This window comes from Camelina sativa, chromosome 10 (genome assembly GCF_030686135.1).
Source record: "Camelina sativa cultivar CO46 ecotype springtype chromosome 10, ASM3068613v1".
NCBI classification, from domain to species: Eukaryota; Viridiplantae; Streptophyta; class Magnoliopsida; order Brassicales; family Brassicaceae; genus Camelina; species Camelina sativa.
In genome coordinates this window covers 4,316,629-4,332,368 of record NC_141889.1, presented here as the reverse complement: position 1 = coordinate 4,332,368, position 15,740 = coordinate 4,316,629, and the positions used below count along the sequence as shown (strand labels likewise).

At 37.4% G+C, this 15,740-nt stretch overlaps 5 protein-coding genes across 11 annotated transcripts; 4 read left to right on the top strand and 1 right to left on the bottom strand.

The window, feature by feature from the left end:
* Nucleotides 1-2,547: 2,547 nt before the first annotated feature.
* LOC104717113 (small ribosomal subunit protein uS17x) lies at nt 2,548-4,148 on the top strand. The gene is made up of 6 exons (XM_010434643.3): nt 2,548-2,674; nt 2,792-2,832; nt 2,910-3,010; nt 3,260-3,404; nt 3,502-3,591; nt 3,731-4,148. Exons 1-6 carry the CDS (start codon nt 2,663-2,665, stop codon nt 3,819-3,821), a joined length of 480 nt encoding a protein of 159 aa, XP_010432945.1. The 5' UTR covers nt 2,548-2,662; the 3' UTR covers nt 3,822-4,148.
* A 351-nt stretch (nt 4,149-4,499) lies between these two features.
* Nucleotides 4,500-7,561, top strand: LOC104717112 (serine carboxypeptidase-like 29). The gene is made up of 10 exons (XM_010434642.2): nt 4,500-5,102; nt 5,449-5,556; nt 5,656-5,751; nt 5,838-5,930; nt 6,018-6,103; nt 6,196-6,459; nt 6,545-6,678; nt 6,780-6,875; nt 6,966-7,071; nt 7,174-7,561. The coding sequence occupies exons 1-10, from the start codon at nt 4,832-4,834 to the stop codon at nt 7,360-7,362; spliced, it is 1,443 nt and encodes a 480-aa protein (XP_010432944.2). The 5' UTR covers nt 4,500-4,831; the 3' UTR covers nt 7,363-7,561.
* A 101-nt stretch (nt 7,562-7,662) lies between these two features.
* Nucleotides 7,663-10,089, top strand: LOC104717110 (uncharacterized). Of its 6 annotated transcripts, none has more exons than XM_010434640.2 (9): nt 7,663-7,946; nt 8,035-8,107; nt 8,238-8,428; nt 8,567-8,614; nt 8,730-8,865; nt 9,008-9,081; nt 9,167-9,270; nt 9,505-9,570; nt 9,665-10,089. In XM_010434640.2, the coding sequence occupies exons 5-9, from the start codon at nt 8,810-8,812 to the stop codon at nt 9,893-9,895; spliced, it is 531 nt and encodes a 176-aa protein (XP_010432942.1). In that variant the 5' UTR covers nt 7,663-7,946; nt 8,035-8,107; nt 8,238-8,428; nt 8,567-8,614; nt 8,730-8,809; the 3' UTR covers nt 9,896-10,089. The 6 variants fall into 6 exon arrangements, with proteins under 6 accessions (XP_010432942.1, XP_087325011.1, XP_010432941.1 ...); XM_087468885.1 differs by having other exon boundaries at nt 8,730-8,929; XM_010434639.2 differs by lacking the exon at nt 8,238-8,428.
* Nucleotides 10,090-10,091: 2 nt separating this feature from the next.
* LOC104717109 (pentatricopeptide repeat-containing protein At4g30825, chloroplastic) lies at nt 10,092-13,198 on the top strand. 2 transcript variants are annotated; one of them, XM_087468882.1, is made up of 2 exons: nt 10,211-10,877; nt 10,976-13,198. In XM_087468882.1, the coding sequence occupies exons 1-2, from the start codon at nt 10,830-10,832 to the stop codon at nt 13,073-13,075; spliced, it is 2,148 nt and encodes a 715-aa protein (XP_087325008.1). In that variant the 5' UTR covers nt 10,211-10,829; the 3' UTR covers nt 13,076-13,198. The 2 variants fall into 2 exon arrangements, with proteins under 2 accessions (XP_010432938.1, XP_087325008.1); XM_010434636.3 differs by having other exon boundaries at nt 10,092-13,198.
* A 262-nt stretch (nt 13,199-13,460) lies between these two features.
* LOC104717108 (uncharacterized) lies at nt 13,461-15,488 on the bottom strand. The gene is made up of 3 exons (XM_087468884.1): nt 14,934-15,488; nt 13,729-14,809; nt 13,461-13,634 (listed from the first exon to the last, which is right to left on the bottom strand). Exons 2-3 carry the CDS (start codon nt 14,803-14,805, stop codon nt 13,611-13,613), a joined length of 1,101 nt encoding a protein of 366 aa, XP_087325010.1. The 5' UTR covers nt 14,806-14,809; nt 14,934-15,488; the 3' UTR covers nt 13,461-13,610.
* Between the last annotated feature and the right edge of the window lie 252 nt (nt 15,489-15,740).

Sequence of the window (15,740 nt, the reverse complement as noted above, 5' to 3'; positions counted from 1 at the left end):
TTAAAAAAAAAAGTTTTTAACATACTTAAACCGGATCGATTTGGTTTGGTTTAATCAAATCGAACCAACAGATTCGATTTCTTTTAATACCAAAACTTATACCATAATGGCATTTCCTAGTTTGGCATTCATTGTGTATGTAAACGTATGATATTTTTAATAGTGTAATGTGTTATGTGTATAATTTAGTGGAAAAAAATATATAAAGTAAATTTGGCATTTCCTATCATATGATAAGCTTGATTGGCATGTGATGTGAATTGGACCACACACATACACAGATGCATATATCGGCCATAGGCGGTCCATCATTATTGGAAAGAAAAAATGATTAAATTTAAGTATGCAAACAACTTGACATTATTGAAAATGATATTCTGAAAGTGATATTCCAATGTTTATACACAATTTTTGGCCGTAACCGTTGCATTCTTTAAAAGAAAAAATATATTAAAGAGAGTAAAATGGGTTGCATTTAATTGTTACTTAACCCAAATAACATTCATCTTCTATTCCATCAGTTCTCCTCAATAATCCTTTGGACCCTGTTAAGAGTTATCCACACCAATAAGATGTAGAACGACCACCTTTTTAATTGTAATTGATATTAATATATATGTATATGAATATATATGTGGACAAAAAGGTAACACTTTACATAATTCCAAAGGCTACGTAACATCAGATTGGTTGAGCTTTCACATGGGAATTCTGCAAATCTGTAGTCTTGTGCTATGCATATGCCAAATATGTTATTCTTAGATATAGGAAAAAAATGATCATCTAGTCTGGTTATAATACTTGTAAATGGTCCTCACTCGAAACCCACATCTCCTAAAGCAATGTTTATTTACTTTTTTTCGTGTTTTTTTTCTTCTATGAAAATTATGTTGGAGATGTTTATAAAACAAAAGATTTTGTTGCATATAGTTCTGAGCAATCGGAAACAAGATGTGCTGCCACCTGAAACAAACATATAATAAGTTGACATGACTTAAAGAGAATCTCGCTGAGATTCGTTTTTGACAACTTACTTAGCTTTGGATTCGGAATCAAACAGAGTCCTCTCGTAACCCCACACAACTGATAGACAATAGGATAACATGGATTCCACAAACTCATACCACACTTTTTATATATATATGTTTGTGCTATATAATATGTGCCAAAATATATCTGATGTTATCGAGATACATGAGATTATTACTAGCTAGTTTTAACGGTGGGTACACATAAACGCAGCTCATCAACCAGGTTCGTACATTCAAGAGACAAAAGAAACACAAATAAAAAGTATGTCACGCTAATTAATTAGATATACGAATAACGTTAACGTTGCTATTAATTATAAGGTTTGCATGTATGAACTACGCAACAAGGCAATTGACGCAAATTCTAAGGCATTCGAATTCATTCAGACCATATATTTCCTATAACAACTCAGTATTACATGTGATACAATGACGTATTCTTGCTAAAAAAATGAGTATTTAGTTCCCCCCTGTGTTGTAATCTCGTTTTCATGTAAATAGTGTCAAGAAACGTCGGATTACACTGTTGAATACTTTTTTCCATCTCGGTTGATAATGAAATCCTTTTGTTTTTTCCTCTCTGCAATGCAATTATTAATGGTTTTTGGGAAATTAATATATCCTTTTCACGTTATCTAACTTTGAGAGTACTGTCCTTGTGTTTGTGCAGAAGTGGTTGAATTATGGTAAAGTGAAGAAGCTCCCATCATGTTGGACCTACTAGCTTAACTCTAAAAAATGTCCTATCATCACATAAGGTACCAATCTTTTTGAATTTGTTATACGTGCCCATCAATAAATTTGAGCTTAATAAACAAACAAATTAGCACACTAAATGCCAAATAATCTTTTAGAAAACAATCAAATTAAATCAAAGCCTTTCAGTGCTAAGTAAATGTCACATTCACAATCACAGATACACGGAGAGCTGAGGAAGTTACGGCCAAAATTGAACATATGGAACCAAAATGGACTAAAGCTTCAATCTTAAAACCGAATCGAATAAATAATATGTGCAGTGGTTTCTCTAGCACTATGTTACGTTACAATGATTGTGATCACAGTGATTCTATTCCTTTTTTTTTAAATATATGTAGAAAAAACACTAAATTAAAGTTGATAATATTCGTTGATAGAATTCAAAGCTAGTTACTTTGAAGTCAAGACAAGGGCAATGTCTTTTTCTTGTCACGGACAGACAGATAAACTGAAGGATTTTAATGGTCAGCTAAGAATTTCTCAACGTGGGTGAGCTTGAGACCATGGATGGCCACAATTGATCTCTTCGTTGGCCACGTAAATTGAGTGGGTTAGGTTACTCTCTTATTCACCAGTCCACCGGGCCATCTCTTTGTTCTAAAACCATCTACTAGTTCGGTCTGAAATCAAAACGGTTTACTTTATTATACAACTTGGTTCAATTTGTTATACCGTTTCGGTTTAATTCGGATCAGTTAAAATGGTACAACTTATCTAAAGTTCTGATTTAAGCCCAAAACAAGGATTGGTTTGGTTTGGTTTACAAGCCCAGATATATAAGTTAACGAAGTCATGTCTAAAGTAATTAGGGTTTTTGGTTTCCGTCAGGAGATTTACGGTTAGGGTTTCTCTGCACACTTCAACCAACAACAATGGCGGAGCAGGTCTCTCAATATATATTGTCTTTAGTATTATGGATTACAGTTGAGGATTGCTAAATTAGATTCTAGTTTCTGGGTAACTGTTGAATTGGGCTATAATGTGGGGTTGGTGTGTTGCAGACGGAGAAGGCGTTTCTTAAGCAACCAAAAGTTTTCTTGAGGTAAATGTCACAACATTCAATGTATATGTATATGGGTGTTTTGTGGTCTCTTATGCTAATGATCATATTGTAATCAGTTCGAAGAAATCTGGTAAGGGGAAGAGGCCAGGCAAAGGAGGTAATCGTTTCTGGAAGAACATTGGTCTTGGTTTCAAGACTCCCAGAGAGGCTATTGAAGGTAGGATTTTTCATTTCTCAGCTTTCAATGTCTGAAAGCTTCGTTTTTTTATGATCATGTTAAAAAAAAAAGATGGATTCTTTGATAACTTATTTATGTCAGAACCTCAGAGGGCTTTTGTTTAGTGTCTTTAATTTTGTTCTTGTGACATGTTCTGAGTAATCCCGCTTTGCTAGTATTTGCCAAAATTTATTGGTTTTGGGGAAATTGTTTTAACATATCTATGTCTCTCTTTGATTTGATTTGCAGGAGCATACATTGACAAGAAATGTCCCTTCACTGGTACGGTTTCAATCAGGGGACGCATTTTGGCAGGCACTTGTCACAGTGCGAAGATGCAGAGGACTATTATTGTTCGTAGGAACTACCTTCACTTTGTGAAGAAGTATCAAAGGTATATGGATCGATTTGTTGCTGTGTTCAGATTCTCTCAGCTTATTTGAAACCCTCTAAGCTAATTGTTTAATCTTACCATTGTGGGCTGTCCTCAGGTATGAGAAACGACACTCAAACATTCCTGCTCATGTTTCGCCGTGCTTCCGTGTCAAAGAAGGAGATCATGTTATCATTGGCCAATGCAGGTTAGGGATAGTAATATCTAATACTTGGTTTCGTTCAAATTTATATGGAAATCATGCTATTGTATAATAATGCTTAAACTTTGATGCCCTCCTTTGTTTATTTCACAAGCTTCTAAACTTATCAAGTTAAATGATTCAGGCCACTGTCAAAGACGGTGAGGTTCAATGTCCTGAAGGTCATTCCAGCTGGAAGCTCTGCTATTGGGAAGAAAGCATTCACTGGAATGTAAAGAGGCTGAAAAGGTGCGATCCATTCAAAAAGAGTAGTCTTTCCCTAAGCAGAGTTTTGACTTGGTTTATTGGATTCGTTTCCTATTTCCTATCATCAAGAAATATTACATCTGTTTTAGCTGAAATAGTGTGTCTCAAAGCCTCATTTCTTTATATCTTAGGATAAGTCTTTTGTGATGGAATCTTTGTGTTAGGGATAAGTCATGTATACTCCAATGTTCCCAAATTTTATGGGGAATGCAACGAACGTGCACCCTCATTTTACGCGATACTTCTTACATAAGAGTAAGCTCCGATCATGTTGGAGCCCTGTCATGCTTTATCAAGTCATCGTCGCAATTAGTGAGGTGCTTAAATGAAGGCAAGTAGGCAACAGATTACACACAAGATTCTTCATCTGTACTACAGAAAAACATGACCCCGTATTTCACATGGCACACTTTTTTACGATTACTTTTCCAAACGTTAAGTAATTTATAAAGTATAGTTTTTTGGTATGAAAAAACAATATTATCGTTGAGAAATGTGATGTTGGTTGGAAACTCAGCTCAATTGCCGAAAGCACGTGAAACCTGGCACTTGCTTCTATTACACATTTGCATACAGTTTCTACCCACTCCCACTGTCACACGCAACCATTTCCAAACGATTATCTGCGTTTGCGTTACCAAGAAAACGATTGACAAACAAAACACACACCCCAATGAAACGAGTTTTAGATAAGGTCTTCGTAATCACTGAACTACTTAAGCATCAGACAGAAACCGAACCAAACACGCCCTTAAGTACGTTTCGAGGTTAGGTTGTTTGTTAGTTGAGGACCACGCACGCACGATGAGTGAAAAGAAAAAAAGAAGTCCGAATCTTTTGGGGTTCGTTGATTAGCTTCTGACGTCACCTACCACCCACATGCTAAATTCTAATCTTTTAAGTCTTTAAATCTTTAAATGCTTAAAGAATCTTCATTGTACTGTGGAGTTCAGTTTCTGGGGTCGACATAACAACAACAATGGCTAAAACCATAAAGTCTTCTTCTTGTCTCGTTAACGCTCTCATTGCGATCGCTTTTTTAGCGACTGCCCATTTGTGTGAAGCTGGCTTGTCACAGAAAGAACAGGACAAGGTCTCGAAATTGCCTGGTCAGGATTTCAATGTTAGCTTTGCTCACTACTCTGGGTTCGTTACTACTAATGAAAAATTGGGAAGAGCTCTCTTTTACTGGTTATTTGAAGCCGTCGAAGATGCTAAGTCTAAGCCTCTTGTTCTCTGGCTCAATGGAGGTTTGTTGCTAAACTCTCTGAATATTTCCATTTTTTTATTGCAGTCGAAAAGTCATCTCATATACGGATTCAATTCATCAATGTTGTTTCCACCACTCTTCACTGCAGCTACTGTTATATTATATGGATCTTGATTTTTCACTTTTGAGGACTGTCTTGTAGCTACTTTGGTTTGGATTTGATTAGATGTTGCTTATTTCTGATCTTGTTGTTGCCGTAAACATGATAAAGGCTTTCGGTTCATGTTGATTTGTTATGGCACTATGTTGAATGATTTTGTAGCAACCTGGTACTGATTTGTCTGTGGATCTGAGATGGGTTTTTTTCTTTCTTTCTCTCTCTATAGGACCAGGATGTTCATCTGTTGCATTTGGTGAAGCAGAAGAGATAGGACCCTTCCACATTAAGGCAGATGGGAAGACTCTTTACCTTAATCAATATTCTTGGAACCAAGGTAATGAATGAGCTTAGATATGCTAAGAGTATGCTGGCTTAGAGAGCTATGATTCAAAAATGGTTAAAACTTTCGTGTTACTTTTCTTTTTTTGTGCAGCTGCGAATATTTTGTTCCTTGATGCACCTGTTGGAGTTGGTTATTCGTACTCAAACACTTCGTCTGATTTGCAGACCAATGGTGATAAGAGAACTGGTAATGTTTTAGCCGCTTAAGCTCACTGTCATTTAGATGCTCTTCTTGGTAGGTGGTTTATAGTTGTAGTGTTATGAAATTTACAGCACAAGACTCACTGAAATTTCTGCTGAAATGGGTTGAGCGGTTTCCGGAGTATAAAGGAAGGGACTTTTATATAGTTGGGGAGAGCTATGCAGGTATGAAGATCAAAGCTCATCTCATTTTCTAATCCATTCATTAGACCTTAAATCATGCTCATGTTTTCTTTTCTGGCTTTTCTTAAGGGCATTACATTCCTCAGCTGAGTGAAGTCATTGTAAGACATAACCAAGGTTCTGACAAAAACAGTATTAATCTGAAGGGTTACATGGTGAGCCTGACCTCTTATCATTCTCTGTCTGATTCATTTTCTTAAAGGTTATGAAACACTCTAAAATAATTTCGATGAATGTGTGGTTGCAGGTAGGAAATGGGCTGATGGACGATTTCCATGACAGGCTTGGTCTTTTCCAATATATTTGGTCGTTGGGTTTTATCTCCGACCAAACATACAGCTTACTGAAACTTCAATGTGGTTACCAATCATTTATTCACTCCTCCAAAGAGTGTAATAAGATTGAGGAGATTGCAGACAAAGAAATTGGTAACATAGACCAATACAGTGTCTTCACCCCGGCCTGTGTTGCAAAAGCTTCCCAGTCAAACATGTTACTAAAGAAAAGACCAGTAAGTGATCTTAAATTCTCTCATTTTTTTGACTGAGATGATAGCGGGTTTCAAAGTAATGTCATCTTTTTTTTTTTTTGCTTAGATTACTGGCCGAGTGAGCGAACAGTATGATCCTTGCACTGAGAAACACACTAAAGTGTATTTCAATCTTCCAGAGGTACAAAAAGCCCTCCATGTCCCACCAGGACTTGCACCATCCAAATGGGATACTTGCAGGTACAATTCACCTTATGCTATCTTAGGACTCGATTTTGGGAGGAGATGAGCCTATTAAAGCTTGAAGTTCGTAACTGATTCGGTCAGCTTTGGTTTTGCAGTAATGTCGTGAATGGACACTGGAAAGACTCTTCTTCCTCGGTTCTAAACATTTACCATGAGCTTATAGCTGCCGGGCTTCGTATCTGGGTCTTCAGGTCTCTTTCTCTATATACATTTTACCTGCTTTTCTTCAAGTTTTCTTTTGGGTGTTTGGTGTTAAAGAAAGTTATGTTATTTGGTAACAGTGGGGATGCAGATGCCGTTGTACCAGTCACATCAACCCGGCACAGTATCGATGCACTAAACCTTCATCCTTTGAGTGTCTATGGTCCTTGGTACTTAGACGGACAGGTAAACAAAAAAAAAAAACTCAGCTGAAAAAGTTAGAATTCTTGTCTTACTTATTTTATAATATTAAACATTGTCTTAACGGTCATGATTTGTATGAAACAGGTGGGAGGATGGAGTCAACAGTATGCAGGTCTAAACTTTGTGACAGTAAGAGGTGCAGGCCATGAAGTTCCATTGCACAGACCGAAGCAGGCCCTTGCGCTCTTCAAAGCCTTTATATCTGGAACTCCATTGTCTACACATGAAAACAGCATCAGGCAGGACATGTCTGAACTAGTTAGTGACTCATAATGAGTTCTGATTCGATGAAATGTGTAATTTGGAATCTCAATTAGAAACTTTCCACAGGTTAGAAGAAGAGATGGAGAGGGTTGTTAAATCAGTGTTTTAAGTGAATTGCTAATTGCTTCTTCATTCTTCTTCTTCTTCTGGATGTTTGTTTGTTTGGAAAAACAGGATGTTTGGAATCCAATAAAATAAGTTCCTACCATTTGTCAGCTTTATTCCACAACAACACATCGTATATGAGAAATTGACTCTGTGATTTGTAGGATACATGAACATGAGGTATGAATCTTGTAACAAAATAAATACTGGGGTAGGACATTATAAATTAGACTAATATAGGGATCTGATACGAAATTATAAGGAAGCGTTTGGGCTTAACGTGACCCATGAGTCCTGAGCCCATATATTATAGAATTAGCCAATTAGGGGTTCTTAAATTGAGAAAGTACCAGAGCTTCCTTTGTCTCTCTTCAAATTTAAGAAACCAGTGTTTTTTTTCCTTGTTTCTGGAAGTTGCAGACATTGAAACTTCACGTTTGCTGTTTCGGAATCATTTTGTAAATTGGTCGGAATGCGCAGTTTCTGAGGTAAAGTTTTAATTTTTAGCCTAAATTTTTCTTACGATGAGATCTATGACGCTTTTTGATTGAGGATTCGGACGTTTGGGTCGTTCAGGTTTGGTTCTAAGTTGGGATTTCTTGGTGTCTTCTTCTATCGTCCCTCTTCTTTACCAATCTTATTGCTGCAGGTGAGTCGCAATTTTTTTTCTCTCCGGTCTGTGTAGCATTCTATTGAATAATTGAATCAAGGGCTAAGGTTTTGGTTATATTAAATTTAAGCGTATAGCTTTTGGGTTGATTGGATTTCACTTTCCTCAGATTGTGTTGTTGGAGTAGTTGCATCTGTCTTTTCTAGCTTGCTGAACATTGTGCTACTCTCTCGACTAATGTTTGGAACCATTCTCTGAGCATCGAATTCATATTCTACACATCACCAATCTGGATAAACATTTTAGGGCATTTCTTGCTCTTATTAGTTCTTCGTAATTTTTGGATAGCTGAATGAAAAGGTATACATAGTTCATGTAATATTGTCTGCAGCTTTATATGTTGAGATTGGCTTTTACATATTAGACTGCATGATGAAAATGGTATTTGAAACTTTCGGTTCTGTTTAGAGTTGCTGAACTCATGTCTAACCCTTGTAGGTAGATAGGACAGGACAAGAAGCTCAGGCAGCGGCAGTTATGGTGATGGTATCTAATTCTACCCATCAAAACAAGGAAATACATGTCAGAAGGAGAATCTCTGAGATGTATTCTTCATCCCTATCTTTTTTCATTTGTTGCGTTATCTTGCTTCCCTGTGCAGATGGTGTGATATAAAACTCCGTCATGATCAGTATGGACTGTTAGCATGTTTAGAAACTTAATGAAGTAATTCACTTGTCTATGGCACAAGTGACAGGCTCCATGGATATGTATCTGAATTGTTCCCCACTATTTCTGTAAGTGTAAAATGGAGTTTTCTAGTCACATGATTGAACAGATGAGAAATAGATTTATCATAAGGTATCATCTTTGTAATTCTGTAGAAGCCGAGTATGTTCAGCCTCTTGAGTATCATATATTTGTTTTCTGGTGATGCAGATTCAATAGACGGGAAGAAGATTTTCCATCACTTAAAGACTACAATGACTACTTGGAAGAAGTGGAGTGTATGGGTTAGTTACACTTGTGCTCCTTCCTTGTTTTCTGTATTCATGCCACACAAGACCAATGCATATATGTATTATTCTGTTCCACCAGTATTCGACTTGATAGATGGAATAAATGTTGAGGCTATTGAGGCGAAAATAAAGAGATACTCTAAGGAGAATGCTGAACAGATAATGATTAATCGAGCTCGCAAGGTAGTGCCTACAATCTCCTTACTATTTCTTTTTTTGGTTAGATGAATGGGTAGAGGAAAAGAAATGAAGATTAGAAAGCATGTCTGGTTTATATTTTACTTTATCAGTATAAACATGTCAGACCTCAAGAAAGGATGTGCAAATGGAATAGTCTTGTTTCATTATTCTCTAATAGACAATCTTAGCCTAACCCTGCAATTTGCTGTTTGGTGTGTTTACAATTTGCTCCAATAGGCTGAAGAATTAACTGCAGCCTTGGCAGCTTGCAAGGCCAAACCCCCACAAACCAATGCTGATACGGTGAATTGAGTTTTTGATCTTCATATCGACAAGAAGGTGAATTTTTTTTTGACAAAGCTAATAAACCTTTTTGCTTGTTTTATGTATTTTGTAGTCGTCAAACCAGGGTGTTACTGCTGGAACTGCATACGGTCAGGCTCCACGACCAACAGGAATGGGTCCACAACCAGTGCCTATAAAAGGAGGAGCAGAGCATCAACGTCATCACCCAATGGAAGTGGAAGACGAAGCGTTGAGGCTAATATCAGAAAGAGCTGGAGGATTTTCTTCAGAGATAAGCAAGAGGAGGGCTTTGGAAGAAGCATTTGCAAGCATTTGGCTTTGAATTGATTCATGGAGATATATCTTAGTTTTATATTTAAGAGAGTGACGAGGAGGTCTTCGTTGGTTGTTTAGCTTTGATAATTCAAGTAGCTACAGTTTCCATTGTTGTCTTAGATCATCTCTGTTACTTTGTGTTGGTTTGTTGAATGTATAGTTGACAAAATGACAAACATCAAGATAACAATATTTACGAAAGAGAATCGCCGAAAATCACATATTTAATAAGCTGGTCTGGTCCGGTCCGACCGAATTGAACAATGAAGCCGATTTGATTTCCGGTTTACTGAAAATAGTCAAGCAAATCCCATCACTCACCAGGAAGAAAGAAGCTATCTTGCTGCGGCGAGTAAGCCCTTCTTCTATCCTTTCATTATCTCTCCCCTCTCTCTCATGAACCCATCTTTAGGGTTTTGATTTCATCCGGTGTATGCAGATGTGTCTGTAGCTGTCGGTTATGGGTTCGTTAAGGTTTTCCATTCCACTTAACCCATTCGACTCAAAAAGGTTTCATTTTTCTGCGAACCCATTTCAGTTTCCTGATCAATTCCCAATTTTTTCAGTTACTAGTAGTAGTAATAATGCTCCCGCCGCTAGAACTTTCACAATTGGTTCTCTGATTAGAGTTAAGAAAACTCGAGTGTCTCGTCTTGATGTTGAAGCAAAGGAGACGACTGAGAATGATATTGATTCTGCAAGTGAAGCTAATGTGGAGAGAAGCTCGAGTTCGAAATTGAAAGGTGTCACGAGTGGTAATAAGAGATGGACAAAGAAAGACGTAGTTAAAAAGTTCAGTTTCCGAAGAGAAAGCAATGAACTTGAGGATTTGCTTGTGAAGAATGGGGAAGTGGATGTGAACTACTCCGCTATTAAACCAGGTTTGAGTTTAGAGCATTGCAATGGTATATTGAAACGGCTTGAGAGTTGCAGTGACTCGAATGCGGTCAAGTTCTTTGATTGGATGCGATGTAACGGAAAATTGCAAGGTAACTTTAGTGCTTACAGTTTGATTCTTAGAGTTTTAGGAAGGAGAGAAGATTGGGACCGAGCCGAGGATTTGATTAAAGAGTTGTGTGGATTTCAGGGCTTCCAACAGAGTTTTCAGGTCTTCAACACTGTTATATATGCGTGTGCTAAAAAGGGGAATGTCAAGTTAGGTTCAAAATGGTTTCAGTTGATGTTGGAGCTCGGTGTTCGACCTAATGTGGCTACAATAGGTATGCTCATGGGTCTCTATCAGAAGAACTGGAATGTTGATGAAGCGGAGTTCGCATTTTCTCATATGAGAAACTTCGGAATTGTGTGTGAGTCTGCTTACTCCGCGATGATAACGATTTACACGCGTTTGAGATTATATGGTAAAGCAGAGGAAGTTATTGACTTGATGAAAAAAGATAGAGTGAGGCTGAATCTAGAGAATTGGTTAGTGATGCTTAATGCTTATAGTCAGCAAGGCAAGATGGAACAAGCTGAATCTGTGTTGATCTCTATGGAAGCTGCGGGATTTGCTCAGAATATAATTGCATACAATACTCTGATAACTGGTTATGGTAAGGTTTCTAAAATGGAGGCTGCACAGAGTTTATTTTACCGCTTCTGTGATATTGGGATGGAACCAGATGAAACAAGTTACAGATCAATGATTGAAGGTTGGGGCCGCTCTGACAATTACGAGGAGGCAAAGCATTACTATCAAGAGCTGAAGCAGTTGGGGTATAAACCCAATTCGTCCAATCTTTTTACTTTAATCAATTTGCAGGCTAAATATGGAGACAGAGATGGTGCTATTAAGACGATCGAAGATATGGTTAATATCGGATGCCAGTACTCCTCAATCCTTGGCATCATTTTGCAGGCTTATGAGAAGGTTGGAAAGCTTGATGAAGTGCCTTATGTTCTCAAAGGTTCTTTTCATAACCATATCCGTTTAAACCAGACTTCTTTCTCGATTCTAGTGATGGCTTATATCAAACATGGGATGGTTGATGATTGCTTGGCGTTGTTGCGAGAAAAAAAGTGGAGAGACTCAGCATTTGAGTCCCACTTGTATCATCTGTTGATTTGCTCTTGCAAAGAATCTGGTCAACTTGCTGATGCCGTGAAAATATACAATCATACATTGGAATCTGATGAACAGATAAATCTGCACATTACATCCACAATGATTGACATTTACACAGTGATGGGCGAATTTGGTGAAGCGGAAAAGCTTTATTCAAAGTTGAAATCATCTGGAGTTGTTTTGGACAGGATTGGATTCAGCATTGTGGTACGGATGTATGTGAAAGCTGGATCCTTGGAAGAAGCCTGTTCTGTCCTAGAAATCATGGATGAGCAAAAAGACATTGTTCCGGATTTGTACTTGTTTCGGGATATGCTTCGGATATATCAGAAGTGTGGTCTTCAGGATAAACTCCAGCATTTATACTACAGGATTCGAAAGAGCGGGATCCATTGGGATCAGGAGATGTACAATTGTGTTATAAACTGTTGTGCACGTGCTCTTCCGCTTGATGAGCTCTCAAGAACTTTTGAGGAGATGATTCGATATGGATTTACTCCTAATACAGTCACATTCAATGTCCTCCTTGATGTTTATGGTAAAGCCAAGCTCTTTAAAAAGGTTAACGAGCTTTTCATGTTGGCAAAAAGACACGGAGTTGTGGATGTAATATCTTACAACACCATTATAGCCGCCTATGGACAGAACAAGGACTTCACAAACATGTCATCAGCGGTTAAGAATATGCAATTCGACGGGTTTTCTGTGTCACTTGAAGCTTATAACTCTATGCTAAATGCATATGGCAAAGATAAACAGATGGAGAAATTCAGAAGCATCTTGAAGAGGATGAAGTCTACTTGTGGATCAGATCATTATACATATAACATCATGATCAATATATATGGAGAGCAAGGATGGATCGATGAAGTCACGGAAGTGCTGACAGAATTGAAAAAATCTGGACTTGGTCCTGACTTGTGTAGCTATAACACACTGATAAAGGCTTATGGTATAGGTGGTATGGTTGAAGAAGCTGTTGGATTGGTGAAGGAGATGAGGGGGAAAAAGATAACACCTGATAAAGTAACTTACACCAATTTGGTCACAGCTTTGCGCAGGAACGACGAATTTCTCGAGGCTATTAAATGGTCTTTGTGGATGAAGCAAATGGGTATATAAAATAGTTGATTCTTTATATGTGTTTTTTTTGTCTATAATGGCTGCTTCTTTTAGTAAAACCCCAAATGAGGCATGCGTGTACATTCTGATCAGAGTTAATGTAATAAGTCTCAAATCTTCCAATGAGTAGAGTAGATCTGCTGTAAGTCGTCTGCAAGATTCTGTCTAGTAGAAAGTAGAGTTCCTTGATCTTATTGGTTCGTCAAAGAAAGGTTCTAAGTCCATGTTTAAAGTGATTATAGACAAACCGACTTTTTGTTCTCGACTTGATAAATTGTGGACCAAGAAAACGGACTTGTCTTCAAGTCTTTTGCATTTCTCGTCGATATATATTTGATTTACCCACACCAATTAAAAAAAAAAACTAGGAATCCACAAGATGGTGTTTTTGTCAAGTGTCACTCAAAAGACAATCTAGAAAAGAATATTTGTGAGCTTTATACAATAAGACTTTAGGCAAACAAACACAGAACACAATGACATACATACACTCAAAACAAGCCAAAAAATCTGCTTTTACTTTTTTTGCTTTGTCTCACAGCCAGAAGTAAAGCATTGCCTGTTTCAAGGAACATGCCAAATATTTTGGTTAGTTGTTATGAAATACTGACTAAGTACTTTAACAGTAAAAAATTGTGTATGCATATATATACCTCTTGAACAGAAATAATGACTGGGTCGATCCAAGGTTGTAAATCTTCCATTGTATTCGAGCTCTTCTCTACTTCAGATGATTCAACAGAAGAAATTTGCTCCTCTCTCACTTCCTTCAGTAGACTTATCTCTTCTTGCTTGATCACTCCACTGGTTTCAGGCTCTGTGTTTGTTTTTCCTCGCTCAAGCCTCTCAACTCTCTGTCTTAACTGCAGCAATTCAGCTTGATACTCTGCACGGTTTCTCTTACCGCTTCTGTCTCTCGTCTGTTTAGGTGATTTATTTTCAATCTTTTTCTGCTTTGCAACTTTTATCACCATTGTGTCATCAGTTTTACGCACACTCTTTGCTTCCTCTTTTCTTTTTTGTGTATCTTCTTGAAAGTTTGATGAGCTTGCACCATCTTCTTCTCCCTTGTTTAGTCCAGATTCAGACATTGAAGTATTGTGCTGATCTCGCATCGAATCTCTATAACCGGTAAGCTCTTTTACTTGCTCATTCAGTTTCTTGATCTGCTCCCAATACACATCTAAGGAACTCTTCTGCGAATCCAAGGTCTGCTCGATAATTTCCTTCTCCTCGGGAATCGAAAGATCTGTAACCAATTCTGAAGAGGGTGTTTGAGATCTATCACTCAGTGACAAATCATTCATATTCAATATATTCTCATCTTGATCATCATTCTCTTGAAGCTTAGCATCTAAGCTACTCAAATCACTAAACCCCAAGCTCAAAAGCTGGCTTCTGTAAACGTCAACTTGATACGCAAGAGCAGTGACTTCAATCTCTTTCTGGTAAATCACATCCTCCAAGAGCGCAAACGACATCTCAGCGTGAGACATTTGCTCTTCGACCATTCTCTTGTACTGACCAGCTTCCATTGCCAGCTCAGCTTTCTCTCCTTGCAGCCTAAGAATCATTGACATGGCCTCGCTCGCTGACGTTGCAGATGCTTCTCTCTCTGCATTCAACTCATCTTGCAGCCTCTCAACAACTTCTTTGCGCTCATAAAGGGCAATTCTTAGATCAGATTTCTCAGCTCCAGGTATTCTAAAGCTGCGGCTTCGTTCAACCATGTTTCTGCAAATTAATTACACGCATAGAAAGAGAAAAGGTTTATAGTTACATAATGTTCTCTAATTGTTACTTCATGTAAACAGTAATTTTTTCTTTTTCTTAATAAGATAAGTAGAACTCATTGTACCAGGATAATTGCACAGAAGAATGATTGATGAACTTGGGATGCGAGCTAGTGATGACTATATTAATCTCTTGAACAGAGGAAATGCTTCAGATAGAGGAGGTTGAAAGATTTTTGGAGAATTACACAGAAGTATTAAAGGGGGGGAATTATCCAAAAGGGAATATAATCAATCACAAAAGGCACGCCAGACCAAAACAATTATGATTTTGAAGACAAAACTACAAAAATATCTCAGATCATAAACAGGACAAAGTTCTTCAACTTTTTGCTCAGCATAAGAAAGAATCAATTTCGCAGTTGGAATGAGAAATTCTCATTAACAAAAACTTATTCATACAGGAAATTTTTTTTAAAAAAAAAGGAAAGGGTCTGATATAATAAAAGAACAGTAGAAAATAAATTAAATAATGATGATATTCTGGAATATCTTAAGATAAGAGCTGGAATAGTATTTGGTAAATAATCTTTGAATCATTAAAGCTTAATGAGACCTTTAAATTTTGCGTGGGGCATGTCTTTCTCTTTTTTTTTTTTTTTTGTGGTTTGAAAAGTTCTTGTTACCAAATTCTCTTTAACTCTTTTAAAAAAAAAATCTCCCAACTCTTTTAAAAGAATTGAAAAAGAATACAAAAAGAGAGAGAGAAGAGGTTTCAAGATTTTTCAACGGCTCATTACAGGGCCAAGTATTAGCTCCGGTAGGACCTACTTTGGCCGACTTCTTTTCTTCCACGTGTGTCATTGTCGCCTTTGAGGTTGAACTTAGTGTCGGTATACACACTCATACAGCGACAGAGATTCAGATGTAAA